This window comes from Falco cherrug, chromosome 11 (assembly GCF_023634085.1).
Source record: "Falco cherrug isolate bFalChe1 chromosome 11, bFalChe1.pri, whole genome shotgun sequence".
Taxonomy (NCBI): Eukaryota; Metazoa; Chordata; class Aves; order Falconiformes; family Falconidae; genus Falco; species Falco cherrug.
The window spans coordinates 32,209,437-32,228,400 of NC_073707.1; the positions used below are offsets into that span (position 1 = coordinate 32,209,437).

General features: G+C 42.2%; 1 protein-coding gene across 3 annotated transcripts in view; it reads left to right on the top strand.

Moving 5' to 3' along the window:
* The window catches only part of VEPH1 (ventricular zone expressed PH domain containing 1), a 102,015-nt gene that overhangs the window by 25,803 nt on the left and 57,248 nt on the right, over positions 1 to 18,964 (top strand). For all 3 annotated transcript variants that reach the window (XR_008734485.1, XR_008734484.1, XM_027806661.2), the window contains exons 6-8: positions 4,062 to 4,228; positions 5,773 to 5,982; positions 14,388 to 14,608. Coding sequence is in view for 1 of the 3 variants with exons in the window: in XM_027806661.2 (XP_027662462.1) it covers positions 4,062 to 4,228; positions 5,773 to 5,982; positions 14,388 to 14,608 (598 nt within the window). In the remaining 2 variants the exon portion in view is untranslated. The remainder of the gene's footprint in view (positions 1 to 4,061; positions 4,229 to 5,772; positions 5,983 to 14,387; positions 14,609 to 18,964) is intronic.

An 18,964-nucleotide genomic window follows, 5' to 3' on the forward strand; every position in this document is an offset into this window, starting at 1 on the left:
TGGAGTTGGTTTGGATACACTTGTGTAGTTTAACCTAAATATTGTAGCTTTTTTTGATAGTGATACGTAAAACCTTCTATTATATGCAAACAGCTTACTGCTTTAAGCAATAAAGGAGAATTTGTAAAGACAGCTTGTTAAAAGTTTTGCTTTTCTAGCCCTAATTACCAGTAACAACATCATAACTATGTGGATAATATGTTACTGCTAGTATCTTGTTTCAAGAGCACATAGATTAGCAGCTGCATGATTAACTTTCTGTTAACTTTGAAAGAACAAAACAAGGCACTTTGGGATTAGACATTAATCTAGTGCCAAGTATTATTGTTATTGGTGTTAATCTGTTTTAAATTCTGGAAAGTTTATCAGTTCAATGGGCCATTAATTATTTCAGAGATGTATTGCTTAAGTGAGATTAGGGGTAATATGGTGCAAGTTATATAAAGACTATGAAATATTCAGAGAATACTACCAAACCCCCACATAATTGTATGTAACTCGTAATCCGTGTTCCCTTTCCATGTGAGACTCTGGTTTAGCCCCTTATTATTGCATGGGAGTGTGTAAAGAGAGCCCAGCATTTCTGTTCTGTCTCATTCTGTTTCTGACACCTGGGCCACGAGCGGGAGGTGCAGCTGCACGCGGCAGCAGAGGCAGCGTGCGTGGCCTCAGCCATCGCCCTTTCTGCGGTGGGGACCAGGAGGGGCTTTGCAGGTGTCACCTTTTCCCGAGGAGGCAGGTAGGGCTGGAGCTGCCTGCCCTGGGGGTGCAGAAGGCTGCTGTGCTGCTGCACCAGATGCCTCCCAGCACCCAGCCTTGGGGTGCAAACCTCTGAGCTACCTGTGTGCTGGGCTGCTGGCCACGGGACTGTGCTGTTCCTGTGGGCCAAGCTGTCTCACCGTTTCACCCTGTGGGTATACGGTGTTCCAACTGCTCTCTTGCAAATGCAAATAATATATTGGTTCAACATTACTATTTATTAGAAACCTCAAAAGTTTGGTGAAGTAGAAGTGAACGTTTTCGGGGAGATACGTGCCTAACTTGACTCATTCCAGGGAAAAAAAATAAGTCTTGGTGCACGAACTTTTATCTTTGAATACTCAGTTTGTAGTGAATGTCAAAACGCTGCTGTATATAGCTTCGAGAGCTCCTTGTTGGTTGCAGTGTTGTTGTGGTTTAACCCCAGCTGACAACTAAGTACAAAATTATATCTGTCCTAAGCCGAAACCAGGACAAGTGTGCTACCAGGCTCATTGTTTTTTACAAGCCCTCTGCACTGCTGGGTTGGGCAGAGCAGAGACTGAGCACAAGGGAACTTCTGCAATTCGCATGTGCGGGGAATGTGGCCAAAGTGTGCCCGGGGCACAGTCCTGGGGCAGCTGGGTGGGCTGGCACCATCGCAGCACACTGAGGTGCTTCCTCTTGCTGTCCATGCCTCCTGCCTCCTCCCTGCCTGGCTTGCAGCCAAGGGTGCAAAGCCATGGAGTGTCCCCAGCTGTACGTTACTTTCTGCCTGAGTTGCATAATTCCCAGTGTGTGGTCTGCTTGGAAAGTCTGAGAAAATCTAATCTGGAAAGTATTGGGGGTAAGGGTGGTAGGGGAAGGAAGAGGGAAAGAAGGTAATTGAGGAGTTGAGTATAATGTTTTTTCCATTCTCAGACAACAAACATACTTTTCAGGCTCTTAGTTTAGACTGAGACAGATGAAGCAAGATGGAAAAAAGTGAATTACTTGGGAATGGGCACAATAATCACCTCTGCCTGCCTGAGCTCTAAGAATCAGAAGGTTGGTGAGCTGCATGTGTAAAGCTGCATGTAAATCCCTTAGAAACTGAAAAGGTGTGACTAACAAATGGCAAGAGTTTTATTCAATTAAAAGCAGTTCCATGATAGTGAGTTCACTTGAATATCACTCCAAAGTGATGGGGTTGCTTCTAAATTGCCTTTGATTTTCATTTATCTTGGTTAATGAATATAAAGCTGGCAATGTTTGCTGTAGGGAACTGCCCAATTTGCATTTGTACAAAGTATTTTTATGCAGAGAAGTTTCATGGCTGTTATCCATCATGTTGTGTCAAGTCAAATTGCATCACTCCTCTAGTGCATCCGATACTTAAAATGCTTGTTTTCTCAGATTGCATAATTAGTCTTACTTTCTAGATACCTGTGACAGGAATCCTGGTTTAGGCAATAGCGTGTCTCAGATTAGTGGCTGTCTTTTGTTGTTTAAAGCTGTTAGTTTTTGTTAATCTCTGCTGAATTCCTTCCCTCTGCACTTTTACAGCTGAGATGATTTTGCCCATCCAGGAGCATGGGAATTTCTTCTTTTGCAATTGTTACCATTGCTGAAATTCAACTGGAGCTTAAGGGCTCTGTTCCATGTGGGCAGAAATCTTCCAGTGGAAGCTAAATGTGTGCAAGTGCAAAGAAAGGACTTATTTCTGTAAGCACTAAATTATCCTGAGAAGAAAGTAATTTTTAGTGTATTCGGTTACAAAATTTTTCAATTTCAAACTCTAATTAAAGTCTAGAGAAGTTCAGGTAAATGCATCCTCTCACAATTTTGGTCCTAACTTTGGGTGAATCGGTGCTTTGTATGAATCCCATGATATGTTAGTGACACTTGTAAAAGTGGTGGCACTTTTTATACATATTCACTTGTAACATCAGGAAGAGATTTGCACAAAGAATGTGGCTAGAAAATGGTCAGAACAGAAGAGCTTGCTAATCTGTTTAGGGTAATTAATCAGCAATTGTATTCCCTTTGCAACTGGCCTTTCTGCTTTGTCTAATAGCAAAGAACAAGACAGAAATTCACTGTGTCCATGGGAGTAGAGGTGGGCTCTGAACCTTGCCTTTAGCACTGCAGCAGCTGTACAGAGGGCTCAGAGCTGCCTTCAAGAAGCCAATGGTTCTTCAAGCAGAGTAAATGGTTCAGGATAAGGTTGCAGAAGTGTGGCTGGATGAATAGTGTGGAGGTGCTCTCTGAATCATAAAGACCCCTTAGGGATCGTTACAAGCTGGTCGACTAAAAGTTGTCTGAACGTGCAATGAATTATATCTTAGTTATTTGGCTCAGAGGTGATGTTGCAAAACCTGACAATATCTTGGGGTACGTTTTCATATCTGGCAAGAGCACGATGTGGTCCAGTCTGAACCATATATCCTTTTCCTACCATCCATGAAGTGACCTGCTTATCTTCCAAAATTACAAGGCTCATATTTAAATGGGAGAAAAAGCAGCAGGCCAGAGAGCTAGTTCCTATTGGAAACCAAATCCAAAGAGACCTTAAGGACTTACGGGGGTTTACAAAAAAGAGCTGTGCTACATTGCAATAGGCAGATGTTTTCCATATGTTGTTCAAGTAAAACTTAAATATATTGAGGCAGGCATGTACAGCGATGTGAAGTTATATATTTTGGTATGAGCCTGGGTTTCAAATTGAATTTTGCACAGACATCTTAAGAAAATGTGTGAGAGAGTGTTTTGTATATCTTTGTCTGTCTGCAGTTGACTCTTTCTGGCTCCTTTCTATTCCTGGAAGTGGCATCCTTAACTATTTATGTTCAAATTTACTGTCATGCATATTTAGTTCTCTTAATAACCAACTATTCTTTCCATATGCTGCTTATTTAATTTGAAAGTCTGAATCTCAACAAAAGAGAAATATAGCTTTTACATGCTTTCTAGCTGCCTTTTTTTTTTATTTTTGGTTAATTTAAATCACACTTGGATTGGTCTAGGATTCCACAGAGCATCATCCAAATCTGAAAGCTCATTAAGAAGCCTTGTACTTGAGAATGAACTATAATTAATGGGATTTTTTTTTTTTTTACATCTACATTGTTATACTTGCCATGATTCATTCTTTTTAGGTTGTTTATTGGGCTTCTTGGCCCAGTATATATTTTTCTACAGTGTGTTTTAGGCCTCCCAGGTTTTGTACTGATGACTCTTCAAAACTGGTGTCTCCAGGTGTGTGCTGGTTTTCTAGGGCTCTCTCCAGCTGCAGGGTATTGCCCAGCAGTCAGTCACCAGTCTCTTATTTGCTCTGTTCTCAGGGAACTCGATGCTGCTGCGTGTCCTGCCTGCTCTGTACGAGAAGCAACCGCAGCTGATAAACCTCCATCTGAGGGAGCTGGTGGCACTGATGGCTCAGCTGGATCAAGCCGAACAGCACCATCTTCTCAGGCTCCTCCAGATTGTGGCTAGGAGAAAAGAACTTGGGGTAAAACAGTGTTTGGAATATCCTACTGTTAAATGCTGCATCTCCTTTTGGAGGAGTTTGTTTCAGATGATTTGGCTAAGCCTGTCCTCGAACAGTGAGGGGTCCAGTAACATGCATGACAGTGCTTTCCTATGTTATTTCCCCCTGAATTCTTTAATTCCATTCCAAATTCTCCATACATAAGATGAACCATAAAGAGAACATATCAATGACTCTGCTGGACCAGAAAGTTTTGTTAAATTGAAAATGTTTTTAACTTTTTTGGCTTTTCCTGTCAGCTGAGTATGAGTTCCTGTAACTATGTTACTGTTATTCCAACATATATATATGAACCGTATTAAATTACATATCAAGGAAAATGAAAATTGATTAGAAGTGAGCTGGAGATGAGTTATCTAAGGCAAAATATATCATGCTTTGGAAATTGCATGTCACTGACAGCACTCAGTGCGTTAGAACAAGGCACAAAGCTACCTGCTTTGTGAATTTATAAAATTCATAAAATCTTTGGAAAAGAAGAATCAACAGTAGTTAGTATTTTCCCCCAGGTAGCCAAGGAAATTTTGTTGAAATACAAACTCCCAGACGACCTAGAACTCATTTCAGAAGCAAGGGCCTTGTCAGCTGGAGGGGCCTGGGGTGCACCGCTGGCTATTGCAGGGCTCCACGCTGGAGACAACATGTCTGAACTTGTTTTGTATTCTCATTATTACTATTATTATCATTTATTTCTACTAACAATTGATTCAGCTACTCACCTGCAGTATTTTGCCAGAGCAGTAAGTATCAACTTGCTAAAACTGATAATCCTCATAAAAATAAGAGAATGGGTCATTTTATGCTCTGTTCCTGTGTTGGAATGTCTTTTAAACAGATGCAACAGTTTCACTGAATCAGAGGTACATTAGTGCGCAGTGTGTTTATACGAAAAAATAATTATTCAGTAGATAGTTGTATACTCTGCATCCTGTTTGTGAGATGATTTTAAGGACTACATCCTCAGCTTCTTGAAAATTATGTTGTTACAAGAAATGACAACTTGCCTACAGGATTTTTTTGTGCAATAAGGATGATGCCTTTTATTTTTTACTCTGTTCCAGCTATTAACCTGGTTACATTATTTAGTTTCCAGTGGAAACAAAAAATTTCTACTAGTACTTTAATTTGCTATATCATTGGGGAAGGCTAAGTCTTAGGTTGTTTTAATCAAGAAAGTATAGGACTGGCCCAGAGCAAGGGAAATATTTGGTGAGGTGATTGTTTTTTGTCTTTTTTTAACAATTGGGCATTTCCTTACTTATATATGCATAACTGCAATATTTCAAGGCTAGAGCTTACCCTTATTCCATATGTTGAACTGAACTTTGATTGACCTCAGCAATAGCTGTGTGCAAGGGTCAGCAAGGGTGGAAAACTATTTTACTGAATCAAGTTGGGTGTTTTATTTTTATCGCTGTGATACACAGTACCTCTTTTGGTTATATATATTGTTTGCAATTTTAAAAATTATATTCACAAATTGTTTCTGTCTGACGTTTTAATAGGTGCTGAAAGAGTGTATACCACTTCTATTTGGCCACCTGAGAGACCCTAACCATGGTGACATTATTCTAAACATACTTATAGAAATATCTAGCTATGAACCAACAGCCTTAGCTGCTTTTCTTCCAATGTTGAAAGAAATTGGTGAGAGTTTTCCAAGTCTGATTGGGCAAACAGCAAAGATCTTTGGAGCTGTTGGACATATTGATGAGGTAAGCTTAAAAACTAAGTTAGTTGGTTGGTTTTGGGCTTGGATTGTTTGAGGTTGTGTTGTTTTGGTTTTTTTCCTAAATCTTGTGTGAAGTAATACATCTAAGTATTCCTTTCTTCATGAGTAACCAGACTGCCCTACCAGAACATATTCACAGTCACAAGACCATGGTAGGTCTAGACTATAATACCACCAACGTGGCTAGGAGAGCAAGTAGCGCAAAAATGAGACATGGTGTTTTAGTGACTGAGACCACCCTTCGGCCTCCTAACCAAGGAACAGGCACGTGGTGAACAGGTTACTGGGAAAGAAAGAAACTTTGTAGAAGAACTTAAGGTGCATGAAAAAGGTGAGTACTTACATTCTCATAACTGTAAAGATAAATATGTAAATTATTATTCTTTACTGTATAGCTCTTTCTGTGCCTGTATGGGTTCTGTTTATATGAATTATCCTTTTATGGATGGCCAAACCTCCCATCTGGTAAAAGCACAAGACTCCCGTTATTCCAGGGGCTTAGCTAAGCGAGGTTGCAGCATACCTATACGTGCAATGAAATGCAGAGAAAAGGAAAAATGTATTTTGCACACCCTTTGTATGTTATCTTATTTTAGATGCATATAGCCTTCAGGAAAGTTGTAATCATGTAGTGAAAGACAAAATTCTTCATGTAGTGTAATCCAGATACTTTGGCTTTGTAGCTGTAGTTAATTGTATACTTCTGACGAATGTCTTCATAAAGAAAATGCTCAGTGGTGATGCCGGGCTCAAGCTTCATCACAGGAACATCTTTGTTTGGGATCTGACCCAACGTGAACATTATGCCTAAAAAGGATTTACAGTGACAAACTCCTAAAAAAATTAAGGGAGTTTCATGGCAGTATAATGAATTTGCCCTGAAGTTTTTGCTTTAGTCATAACTGTGCCTGTCTGGATGCAGGAGCAACGTTCACATAATCCAGGTGCTGTGAACAGTCTCAAACACACTGTGTGTACAGAAAATGTCAGGCAGCTGTCAGGCCCCAGAGCCCTCTGCGCTCCCCAAATACCAGCTCTGATGAGCAGCCTAAGGATCCCTGTGTCCCCAGCAGCAAGGGATGCCACTCATGAAGATCCGATGTTACTCTGTCCTGCTGGGACAGGGACATGCCTTAGACCCCAAAAAGACCCAGCTTACCCTGCTGCTATCCCCAGTTCCTAAAAATACAGCCTGGAGGAGATTACCACCATGAGCTTCTAAACTACCCGATTGCTTGAGACCTTGGGTGTCCTGAGGACACCAAACTGATTAGACTTACTTATGACACATCATGATTTTTAATGAGATTTTATTGTCATTCCCAGGTATGAGCTTATGTGTCTTCCACCACTGTTAATAGACATTTTCTTTCCACCTCAAATCACAGTTCTGTAAAAACCAAAATAATGTTCTCCTGAGCTCAAAGAGTTTTCTGGTAAATAATTCAAATTTTTATGACTGTGACAAAACTCGATTATATAGCAGAAAATGAATCCCGTGTAATAAATCTATTTGCTGGAGTGTGGCACTGATGCCTGCCATACAGTAACCTGGATAATTTATTTTGGCAAAGAGCCGAATCCTGCAGTTTCTGTGTCCTTTCAGCAATCCTTGAGGCAAAACTTGCACTAAGTCAACTGGAGTTTGTCTGCATAAAGGCTAGATATTTTACTGTAGGTTTTGCCTTTGAGTCAGACTTTTTGGTTGTCCTTCCTTTGACTCTGCCAGAGGCCAGTTCAGAGGGAAAAGGGGAGAAGTTGCATTGTTTTGCTGTGCAGGGAAAAATCCTCCATATATTCATCTTCTGCCTTAAGATGATAGTTCTTCGATTTACTTCTGCAGATACAGATAACGATGTGCTCTCATCAATGATAGTGGTCATTGGAGAATCTCCAGAGAGGCTTTTGTCTCCAGAGAAAATAGCTTCTTCTGGCCCCTAACCAAAGTTAGTCCCTTAAATCTCGGGAGTGAGGGTTGTTGGGGGGCGGATTAGGCTCTGTGCCTTGTGCTGCAGATTGCCAGCAGCTGTCAGTGCGTTTGGGCAACAGCTCTGCTGGGTGATGAAGGATCAGTGGTACAACTTGAAGCATATTGCCTGACCCAGTGTAGGCACATCAGGCAAACCCATCGCAGGTGTGTGTTGTGCCCTGCTACATGTTGCTGAAGGTAAAACAAGACACGTGAGAAATGCAAGGAAGTTTAAAGTGAAATTTCCCTTTGCACAACCTTTTTAATAATTCAGAATTGTTCTGGTAATACTCTTAGGTGAGAGAGTAGCGCTGATTTAAATGGATATTGTGGAGTTGGGGAGCCTGGTGGGAGGCAGGGAGAAGCCATGTGGGGCAGGAGCAGAGGGGCGGCAGCAGCCCCTCCACACTCCTGTTCACTGGTGCGGATGGGGTCCGTGCAAGCCTCGTTGCACTTGTTGCAATAAGGCCAATCCTTTCTCCTCTGCTGCTTAGTTTGGAGTGTGTATTGGCTGGGTGATGGATGTCTGATCGTTGTAGGTACTGCACAGGAAGACATATACTTGCTATTTCTACAGATCTTGAACTTGATATTCATTTTAAATGAAATTAATCTTGTAAGAATCAAAACCAGATTTGGTTTGACTTTATAAATCTGATTTCTGTTGTGGGGGTGGGGGGGTGGAGAAGCCAAAAATCACGTCGAAGACTGAGCCAAATTAAGCTGCTTGTTCTCTCCTTGTTTACTTACATCCCCCCCAGCAAGATTTACTTTTATAAGAACTGTAGGTGACCACGCTTAATTCTGCATTTAGTACTTAATAGTCAACATCTCCTAGAAGCTTTACAGCTTATAACTAGCTAATCCTCAAATGAGCACAGCTGGGATAAGAAGGATTTAATTTGGATTCTGTATTTTAGTGCGTTGAACCAGCTTTTCCCATGCGAGTGTCTCTGAAGCTCCTTTTCTGTGATACAAATTTATTTTGCCTTTTGTTGCTATTGTTTTATACTGATACCAAGAATAAGCAAGGAACCAACTGGACTTGTGGTGTTTCATATATTGTTGGAAATTACAGGCTATAGCAAAGTTCACAAAGAAATGACTTGCAGAGCATTTTCTCCTTCTATTTTTTTAAATCTATTGGCTTGTGCAGATGCACGTAGCTACCAAGTGTTACATATACAGCCTGGGCAAGCCTACATTGAATAATTAATCTCTAGTCTCTCTCGTAAGTGTTGAGTAACTGGCGTTGTGTCCTGTGTCATATGTCTTATTTTTCTAAGAAGCTGCAGGCTGCTGACTTAGCAGCAGACTGCATTCCAGCCCACTCTGTCGCCACGAGCGCTGCCTGTTTGCAGAGATGGCACGCTTTTCTTTTGTTTGTAGTGGGCTTTGCTTTAGTGACATCCGGGAGACCTTTCACCAGATACTCAAAAACATTGAAAAAAGCAACGCAGAAAGGGTGGTAGAGGTGAACTTGCCAATGTGAAACGAATGGCTGCTTTCCTCATCGTTTTGCTTTCTAAAAAGATAGAAAGCCGAATAATTCTGAATTACAGAAGATCTGTCCCGATTGAAGTGTCTAAGTAGTTATCAGTGCTCCTGTAACTTCATTTTATTTCTGTCTTTGAGCTGTATCAGTCCATGAGGCCCCTGACACCAGTGCCAGGCTTGCACAATGCTGTCACCTGGACGCAGGTTACGTGCCCTGTGAAACCTCGGCACTGGATCTTCTCCAGAGGGTTGTCCCCACACTGTTCTGTCTCCTTTGTGCTGGGCAGAGGAGCCAGGCTGGCAGAAAAAGGCTTGTCAACACTGTGCATCAAGCCAGGGAGAACATCTTGGTGAGAAAATGAAGGCAAGCTTTCCGGGTGAGGAGAGGTCCAAGCACAATATAGAGGAGCTTTGGGGCAGCCTGAGGAGCAAGTAGGCCTCGGGCACTGTCTGCAGTGCCCTGGCGTCCCAGCCCTGCCCATGAGTGGTCTGGCAGCTGCCTCTGCCCTGCCAGCACCACTGCTCTCTGCTAGAAAGGCTAAGTGCCTGCTGCCTTTCCTTGTGGGAAATGGTACATTTGTGTCACTGGTGCCCTCGAAGGGTTTGGACGTGCTTCTGGCAGTGCCATGCTGCCAGTTCAGTTATTCCCTCAGGAATATATGATGCAGAAAGAGCCTTAAAATGTGCTTGGGTGGTGACTGGGCATTGCATGCTGGAGCAAAGGCAAGTCACATTTTGGGTGCAAAACTTATGCTGCAGCAGGGGAGGCTTAAAAGTTTCCTGTTTGTCCTTGTGGAGTGCTTTTGTTTCATAGGGCTTTTGCCTCTTGTGATGTAGGATGCGGTCTGCTGCCCCACCTAACCTGGGCGTTTTCACATAGCAAGTTCCTTCTTCCTTCACAGACAATGTAACTGATGATCTCTCTCTCACTTTCTACTTGTGGATTTTGTCTTTTTACCTAAGGAATTACCTAAGGGGTTTTTATTTTATTTCAGGGAACCTGAGTGCTTTGTGACCTGCAGTTTTGTGGGGCTGTAAGAAGCTACTTTGGTGGGACATTCATTGGTCCACAATTGCCTGGGATTGCATCAGACCAGATGTGGTGACTGAAGGGTCCTTGTGGCTCTTGCGTGTTTAGCAACACTGTGGATCTCTCATAGCCCTCCTTTTCCCTTGTAAGGTTTTGTTTGCTTTACTCCATTGGTTCTTTGTACAGATTTTGCCCCCATCCTGTTGAAAGCCAAGAGATGGGTCGTGTCTCTGGATGCTCCCATGCAGGTCAAACTACTTGAAAGGAAAAAAAATGCCATAGGTTTCTCTGATGTATGGGGCATCACTGACAGCAGTGCAGACAATCAGCCTTCAGCCTGCAATAAAATAAGCAGAAACACATCTGGCATCATAAAAGCTGGATGGATCTTAAAGTCTTAGTATATAACGATGAATGCACCCACAAGAAAGAATTAAAATAATGCTCTGATCTATAAATTTAACTGCTAAGTTACAAGCATTACTGCAGCCAGTTAATTTATTTAGATCAGGTCCAAGTAGAAATGTGCAAGCAGCAAAAGGGTCCCTGCAGACATGTGCACTGCTGATGGTCTCATCTTGCAGCCCACTGCGGCAATGCCTTCCTGAAAACCGCTGTTGTCACTTCTCTCCCTTTTCCTGTAATGGAGCCATGCTACAGATATGCTGCTAGGTCTTAGTTAGATGTGAATCTGCATCCCCTTCCCGGCCAAGCAAAACAAATGGGAAATGAAACGACAATGGTAGTGTTTGAATTTTATTTGTTGATATTTTATTTCACTGGGAGGTTTACTTGGGGAAAAGAGGCAGCAAGGATTGAGGCTTGGCCCTTTATGGTATGGGTTGTAGATATGAATAGAAAACCCTCTCTGCTGGCTTATAGAAGCAACCTCATATGCTTTCACTGAGCTGCTCTCTCCCCCTTGGCAGTTCAGACAGCCCTCTGGAGAGACAAGAGGTTTGGTTGAAAACAGATCCCTTTATTTTAAAGGTTGCCCCCTTGTTTATACACGGCACTTCTGATGATGTCAGTGACAGTCTCACGGGTGAAGCTGAAATCAGAACTTGTCCCTCAACCGTAAATTTGTGCAAAGCAAAACACCATCTCAGGGCATAGGTCAGTTGAATGTTTTATTATTTTTTTCTCCCCCAATAACTGTAAGTTTTGGACCAACTGGAAATTGGAGTTACTTCTGAAAGCCTGTGATCTCTTTGTAGTTTTCTGAGCCTGATCTTAAGCTAAAGCAAAATACTTTGCCACACCTTATTGCTTGTATTTTAGATCTTCACCTACTGGCAGATGAAATGCCATAAAATGCAAGGGATGCTTATGAAAAAATATATGAATACATAAAATAAGCATTGTTAAAAATGACAATGGGTTATATACATCCAAATAGGCTTTCTGAAAATTTTTGGATAAAAATTGTGGCAGGGATAATGACTGCTTTCATGTTGAGCTATTTTGGTTTAATTTTGTTTTGTACAACAGTTACATATTATATTACTCAGTAGAGTTTATTGTTCTTTTACCTCACTCCAGGCGAGTAGCAGCATTTCAGCATGGCTGGAGACACTCCAGCTGGATCAAAGTGACATGAAAATGGTCAAAACTTCTCTTCCAGTTAGGTCTGCTGCACAGTTTGTTTAGGAAACAAAAATGTGTTTTAAATGTTAATTGAGCCTGTGTTTATCTCTTGGAGGGAGGATTGTCTTCCAAATAAACTAGTGAATATGCACCAAAAAGTCAACCCCTTTCAAGCCATTGAGGAAAATGCTCATTCCGTCACACCATCCAGCCCATCGAGGATGTAGCTGTAGTTTTTCCCCATATGGCTGAAGGGAAGCAATTTGTCTGATATGCTTTCCTCATTTATCTCTGTCATGGCACAGTATAGCAGATCCTCTTTTGTTTGAAATAAATTGACTTTTTCTTCAAAAATATCTTGCTTGTGATGCTCAGGCTGCATTCTGCTGAAGTCCCCAGTGTATTTTTATGGCCCAGCTGTATTTGGAATCAAACTTTCAGCAATTTTTTCTCTCCTGTTACGAGGTCCCAGAAGAGAAGAGGTAATAATCCTATTGCCCCACAGTGTTTGGAGTACGTGTGTGGCACACTACTTCCCCTCCTTTTCTGCTAACCCTTGGGAAGAAGGAAAGAACTTTTTATTTTTGCATTTGCTCGCATTTCTGCACAGGCTCTAAAAGCAAAATATCTCCCAATTTCTGTAACAATCTGCTGAGTACCAAGTGGGTTTCACTGAACAGAGCCGTATGTGGTTACCCCAGTGGAGGATCTGATAAGAGCTCCTGAGTTAATTGCCGCAATCTCTGCTGCTTTTCCCACTTAGATATTTTTAGGACTGTGGAATCTACTACACTTAGGATAATTATAATAAAACAGAGGAACCCTAATGCATTTCTTCACCTTTGGGGTTTCTGTTTTAGTATGTGGATTTGTACGTGTACATACAGAAATAGTTGGAACTGGAATTTTGTATCTTTGCCAAGCAGAGATGATAAAGTATCTGTGCTAGAAAATATTTGCATGTTTAATACTGTGATCTGAAACAGCCTCTTTAACCCTAATTTGTGGAGGATGTGATCTCGCTGAGAAATTGACGAGATCACATCCCCCTGAAGAACTGGCTAGCAAAAACTTTGGCTACAGAGGGCATGTCAGACTTCAGTGTGTAGGCAGTGATTGATACAGCTTGCCAGACAGCACCTTATCGTGTGTGATGAGATCTTAAAACAAAATCTCATTTCTCTTTGTTGCAATGTTAGTCATGGGTCTAATCTTAGTGTTGCTCCTAAATGAATCGCTATGAAAGGAGAGAAGCCATGTGATTTACGAGGTGCTTTAACCTCCCACCACTAGTGAGAAGGGATGGTGATAGTCTCGCAGTGCCTCGCTCCTCTGCTGATGCTGTGCAAGAGGAGTGGCGCTCAGCCTGGGTAGCACCAGTGACGACAGGCTCTTAGGTGACACTGCTAAATATAGCACATCAGCAACACCCAACAGGTCCAGAAAGGAAGTTGTGACTAGGAAACGTTTTATGGTCTGAAAAATAGATCTTCACTCCTGGTAAAGTATTTGTGACAGCTAATGGCATGTGCAGAATTCACTGCAATTGCCTGGTGACCCTTGATTGTTTGCAGTTATGGAGTGGAGTGTGACATGGACAAAGCAAAATCAGGACATTAGCCCATGAACAAGACAAGGCTAATAAAGATGCACAACCGCAGTTGGTTGTGGGTCATGCAGTGCCTCATAGCAGTGCAGACCTGAGCCACAGGGTCTGTTGGCAGTTTATAACACGTTTGTGTCTGTGCTAATACCTGTGTGAGCTCGATGTGCAACGGGTTTGGGTACAGGCACGAGAAAGAGACCCTGTGTCCTGGAGCAGCATGAGTGATTTGTCACTTACAAGAGAGCTTACCTGCCACAAACAGCGCAGAATAAAGTCAAGAAAGGGCACAGAAACTGGGTGTAGGGAGGTGAAGCAGCTTGGTTAGTCCCATCAAAGATGAAAGGGGAGCTAGGTTTGCTGCTGGAGCTCTGGTTACTGAGCCAGGCTGATCTGCCACCCTAGAGCAATGCACAGGGCCCTTCAAAGAGGCCTTAGGGACTCTGACTCTAGGATTTAGGAGACAAGCTGTGCTGAAGTTAGGCTGGGTTAAGTAATACCAAGAGGAAGAAAAGTAATGTCAATAGTACAGAAAAATAAACTCTGCATTTGATGCAGTTGCGTTTTTGTTAGTTATCACAGGGTAGTCACTATTCCCCAGTGACAATGTTTTAATCAGCAGCACACACGCAAACCTCCCTTGCACAAGCAAACAATGAATTAATTTGTTTGCAATTGTTCTTACCTCCTTGTGTTGTCTAGGAGCAAGCCAGAATATGCCTGATGTATTTGGTGAACCAGCTGGCCAACATGGAGCACTCATTTCACCATATTCTTTTGCTGGAAATTAAGAGTCTCACTGACACCTTCTTGAGCATCTTGGGTACCCAGAGCAGAGATATCTACCGCATGAGCAACAGTTTCACCACCATAGCCAAGCTCCTGGTCCGACAGCTAGAAAGCGACAACACGGCAGGAGCCAGGTAAAACTAGTTTTTGTACAATAAAGCCACAGTCATCTCCATGGCTGTGTGAGGCAGCATAAATTTATATTAAATACGTTCAAGTTGCAATGAATGAACAATCAGCTGAAAGTAAGATGTACTGCAGTTCCTATAACTTGCTACACTGCCATTTTCATATCGATCTTGGATATCCCTCTTGTATCATTCCCGTATGTACTCACTCAGCCACTGGATTGTGTTATTTATAGAGTTAGGTAAGCACACGAAGCTGTTCACAGACACCTGATAGGCAACATCCCTACTTGTAGAAGTAACTTGCAGTATGTGTTTCAAATGCAAGCATAAGTATGATTGACACTAAGGCAGAAATCTGTAATTAAAGGGTGGCAGTAAGAGCTATAGGTGCACTGCAGGCACCAGATTCATGCTACTAGGCATGAATGATGTATGAATGTCATTCAATAGAAATTGCGTCATTTTGCACTGAAGAATAAAGAAGCTCTTAAAGTTTTAGCACTTAATGTATAGCAAGAAAGCCATGTCTCAGATAAGTAGACTAAGGCGACCTCAAAAGCTTCAGTTAAAAATACATTGGTGAAATCAGGCTACACAATCATCTTTGAGTTTATTCTAGACGATAACTGCTGAAGCTGATGAGAACAATGACTGGAGTAGCTCCCTGATAAAGGTTGCTAAAAAAAGTCTGAAAAAATTTTCTCAAGCTTGTACAAAAAGATGTTCTGCTCACTCAGCTTCTTTCAAATGTGTATCCTAAGGTTAAAGCATTGGGAGCATTGCTGCATTTGTCACAGCAAGAATGTAAGTGTTATTTAAACATATAGTGGTAGTCACTTTTAATTAGGGAGAGACTTATAATTAGCATTGTGTATACTAAAATAGGCCACGAGGGCACAAAGGAATAGTAATTATTTGAAAACAATTAATGCAGATGTCAGAAAACTCATAACCGTGAAGGACAACTGTGGAGACAGACTTGTAGAGTTGGAGCCAAAACATTGAAGTAATTCAAGAAACAATGAGTTGGTATCCTGGAGAGAGTTAAAAATTAAAATGGACAGGAACCCTGATATAGTCCCTTGTTTTACAACCAGGCCCCAAGAAATGTCCAAACTTCACCTGGTGGCAGAAACTTTAGCTGAAAAGGAGCCCCTCAGCACTTCTTTTATGAAAAGTTTCATTGAAGATAGTGAAAAAGCGTAAGTGGAGAGAGGAACATGAGCATGCAGTGACATACATGTCTTCCAAACCAGCCAGCTTCAGCTGTGAAGAAGAGCATGCCAGATGTCACTTAGTGAAGGGGACCAGAAGGATGTCACGTATTCTGGGAACTGCAGTGAAGCAGGACAGGGACTGAGGCTTCAGTAACAAAGCATAATAATTATTCACAGAGCCCATCATGGTCCCTTGCTTTACGGTAGAAAAATTACTTTATTTGCTAAAATGTTATGATGTTCCTATTCCTTATTATCTTCTGTGCTTAACATTTATCTCTAGAGCTGATAAAAACCAGTAAACAACAAGAAAAGGTTTTCATTAAAGTGTTGTTGCTGTGTTTCCCCATTTCTCTCTGAAAGTCCCATTTGTTTTGCTGAGGAGCAGAAGCTTTGTTATCTGCATGAGTGTGGTTACAGATGCAAAATACTGTTTGGGTGGAGAGTCTGGGGGAGAAGAAGAGAGGAAATTATACTATTTTTTCAGTGGATTTTTCAGGAAATAACCTTATTTTCCTTCAGGAAAAAAACCTCTACTGATGATACTAGGCATGAAAGAAAAAGGCTTTGGCTGTTTGCTTGTTTAAGTTGTATTTGCTTCTGAGTGACAAGTTTGAACACAGCCATGCATATAAGCAAATGAAAATGCAACTGCTGTCTTCAGAGCGTGAAAGGTGCCATGGGGTCAGGGGGCTAGACTCTGGAGGGTGGTAGAGGGGCGGGCCATGGAAACCTTATCCCAGGGCTGCAGTGGAGCCGCTCAGAGTTAATTTTGGTTTAAAGAAGGGCAGAGTCTGGTCTTATGTCTGCAGTGGAAGGAACTTAAAATAGACTTTTCTCCACACTATTTGTTTTGTTGTTACCAGCTTTTAACATTTCTGTGGATAAATTGATGCTTTTATGAGACAGGACAGTCCCTGTGATGCAGCTGTGCTCGCTGTGAGGCAGGCATGAGTGTAGCCAGAGGCGATGGGAAAGAAAACCTGTTCCTGATGCTCCTCTGGGTAAGGAACAGTGTCCTGGGACATGTCTGCTGCAGCGGGGTCTGCCTTGCACACAGCTGTCTTGAGCCAGTGGCAGGGCCTGGACCCTTTCAAACAAACCTTTCTGAAATTATTCCTTATTCTCCAACTGCTGCTTGATTTTTATGTTCTTAAATTTTTTAGAAAAAATTATTTTATTGCCCCTGCCTAATCCTCTGTGAACCTGGTTACTTGCAGTTGCCATCATCTTGTTATCTCAATGTAGCTGTGAGAGATCACAGCAAAACACTGATTTGATTTTTCACAATTATGCTTTTTTAGTTGTTTGGTTTCACATTTCAGGCCTGTATCAAACAAATCATCAGCCAAATTGGACAAGAACAACTGTGGCACAGCAATTAAGGCTAAAATGAGCATTCTCCACTATTTAAGCAGAGTTTATTCTGACTTGTACTAGCATAAGTGGGACCGGTCCACTTGTCAACACGGAAATGCCCTCCTAGCTTCAGAGCTGCTGCTGTTACTGAACTGCAGTGTTTTTTGAAGAGCAGCAATCCAAAGTATTTGTTCTGTGAAAGGAAAATGGGATTTTTAAATGTGTGGCTGGATTATAACCATTCCTTCCAGAATCTTGTGTTTACATAAGAAGAAACTGATTTCTTTAGAGCGATAGCTGGCCTGGAGTTGTTTGACACAGGGAATTTTACATGCAGTTAGTGGAGAGTATAATTAAAACCATGTGATGCTCTGTTGCCCCTTACTGTCACTAAAACGCAAGTTATTTAGTCTCAGAGGTGTTTTTAAGAACACATACAGGGTTTTAATGGACTAGTCCAACCTAGAAGTATAGCATGGTCAGTTAAAAGAAGGCAAGAAAGTAAAGAAAGAAAATTTAATGACACTTCCAAGTCCTCATTCTGGGTAAGAACTGAGCATGACAGGCTATACCCGTGCTACTCATTTCAGTGTAGTGGCTGGATGAAATTCTTTTCTCCTTAAAGCAGAGAGTAGGTGTAGCACAAGACATCATTAAGCATTCCTTTACCATTCATTTTCTACAGTGTTTGTCCTTCTTTAAATCAACATTTTTAGTGGTGAAGAGAGCTATATTAGCCTCTAAGAATTTCCAATATTGGGAAGGGACTATAGCGTGATTTAATTCAGTGCAGGCACCAAGAAGCCTGTCTGCGTGAAGTGTCCACTCCCCTTGCCACTCCACGTCCTGCCTGGCAGGCCAGGCAGCACACACCACTGCCTGCATCTGCCAGCATCACCTAGTAAAATGTTTTGTCCTCCACCATGGTGAGCGGCATGGCGTGTGAAGTGCTGGGGTGCAGCCTCCAGCTCCCTGTGGCACCTCAGCCTTGAATGTTACCTGGCTGATGATGTTTCCATGATTGTTCCTGGCAAGATTTGGAAGTTCTTGATGGCCTTCCCAACAGTGAGCCAGAGGTTTTGAGATCGCCATCTCGCTATCCACCACTTGCCTTTCAGACCTGCATGTCTGTTGTATTTGAGGAGGTGATTATATCTGTACACTGGCGAGCCACAAGGACAGAGTTGAAGCTCTGGAAGCAATCCCGTCTCAAGTGTATTTTTAGTAATTCCTATTCGTGTATGCTCTTTTTCCCACTTGAAGCACCTGACTGGTGATGTTGATAATGGTGCTGGTGGTCTGGAGAAAGGCTCTTCAAATTAATGTATCACTCTTGAATTGCTGACCTGTATATTTAGGTCTCTTTCTACAGAGAATTTAAAAGGAGCGAAGCGATGAGTAGCACAGCACCATCTTTGCAAGCCAGATCCTTATGATTTCTCAATAGGTTTGTGCATCCTTTTCCTCTTGAAAACAAGCCTGAGCTTTGGTGTAAGCTGATCCTGCTCCAGCAACCTCAGCAATGTGCCGAATGTCTCTTGCCAAGATTGCAAACAATAGTTTATTTTACTGTTGCTGGAAGGGGAGGGCAGCAGGAAGGCCTGCCAGGCATCCCGTTGGGTGTGGGGTGGAGGCTTCATTGAACGTTTCGCTTGGGGTATGTGCTTTTGGCTTCCTGGGAATTGATGCAAGCGCAAAGTGGGTACACGTGAGAGCGAGTGATCTGTGGGGGCATGCCCAGGGCCGAGTCCTCTGCCTCCCTCCCGCAGTGCTCGCAGTTGCT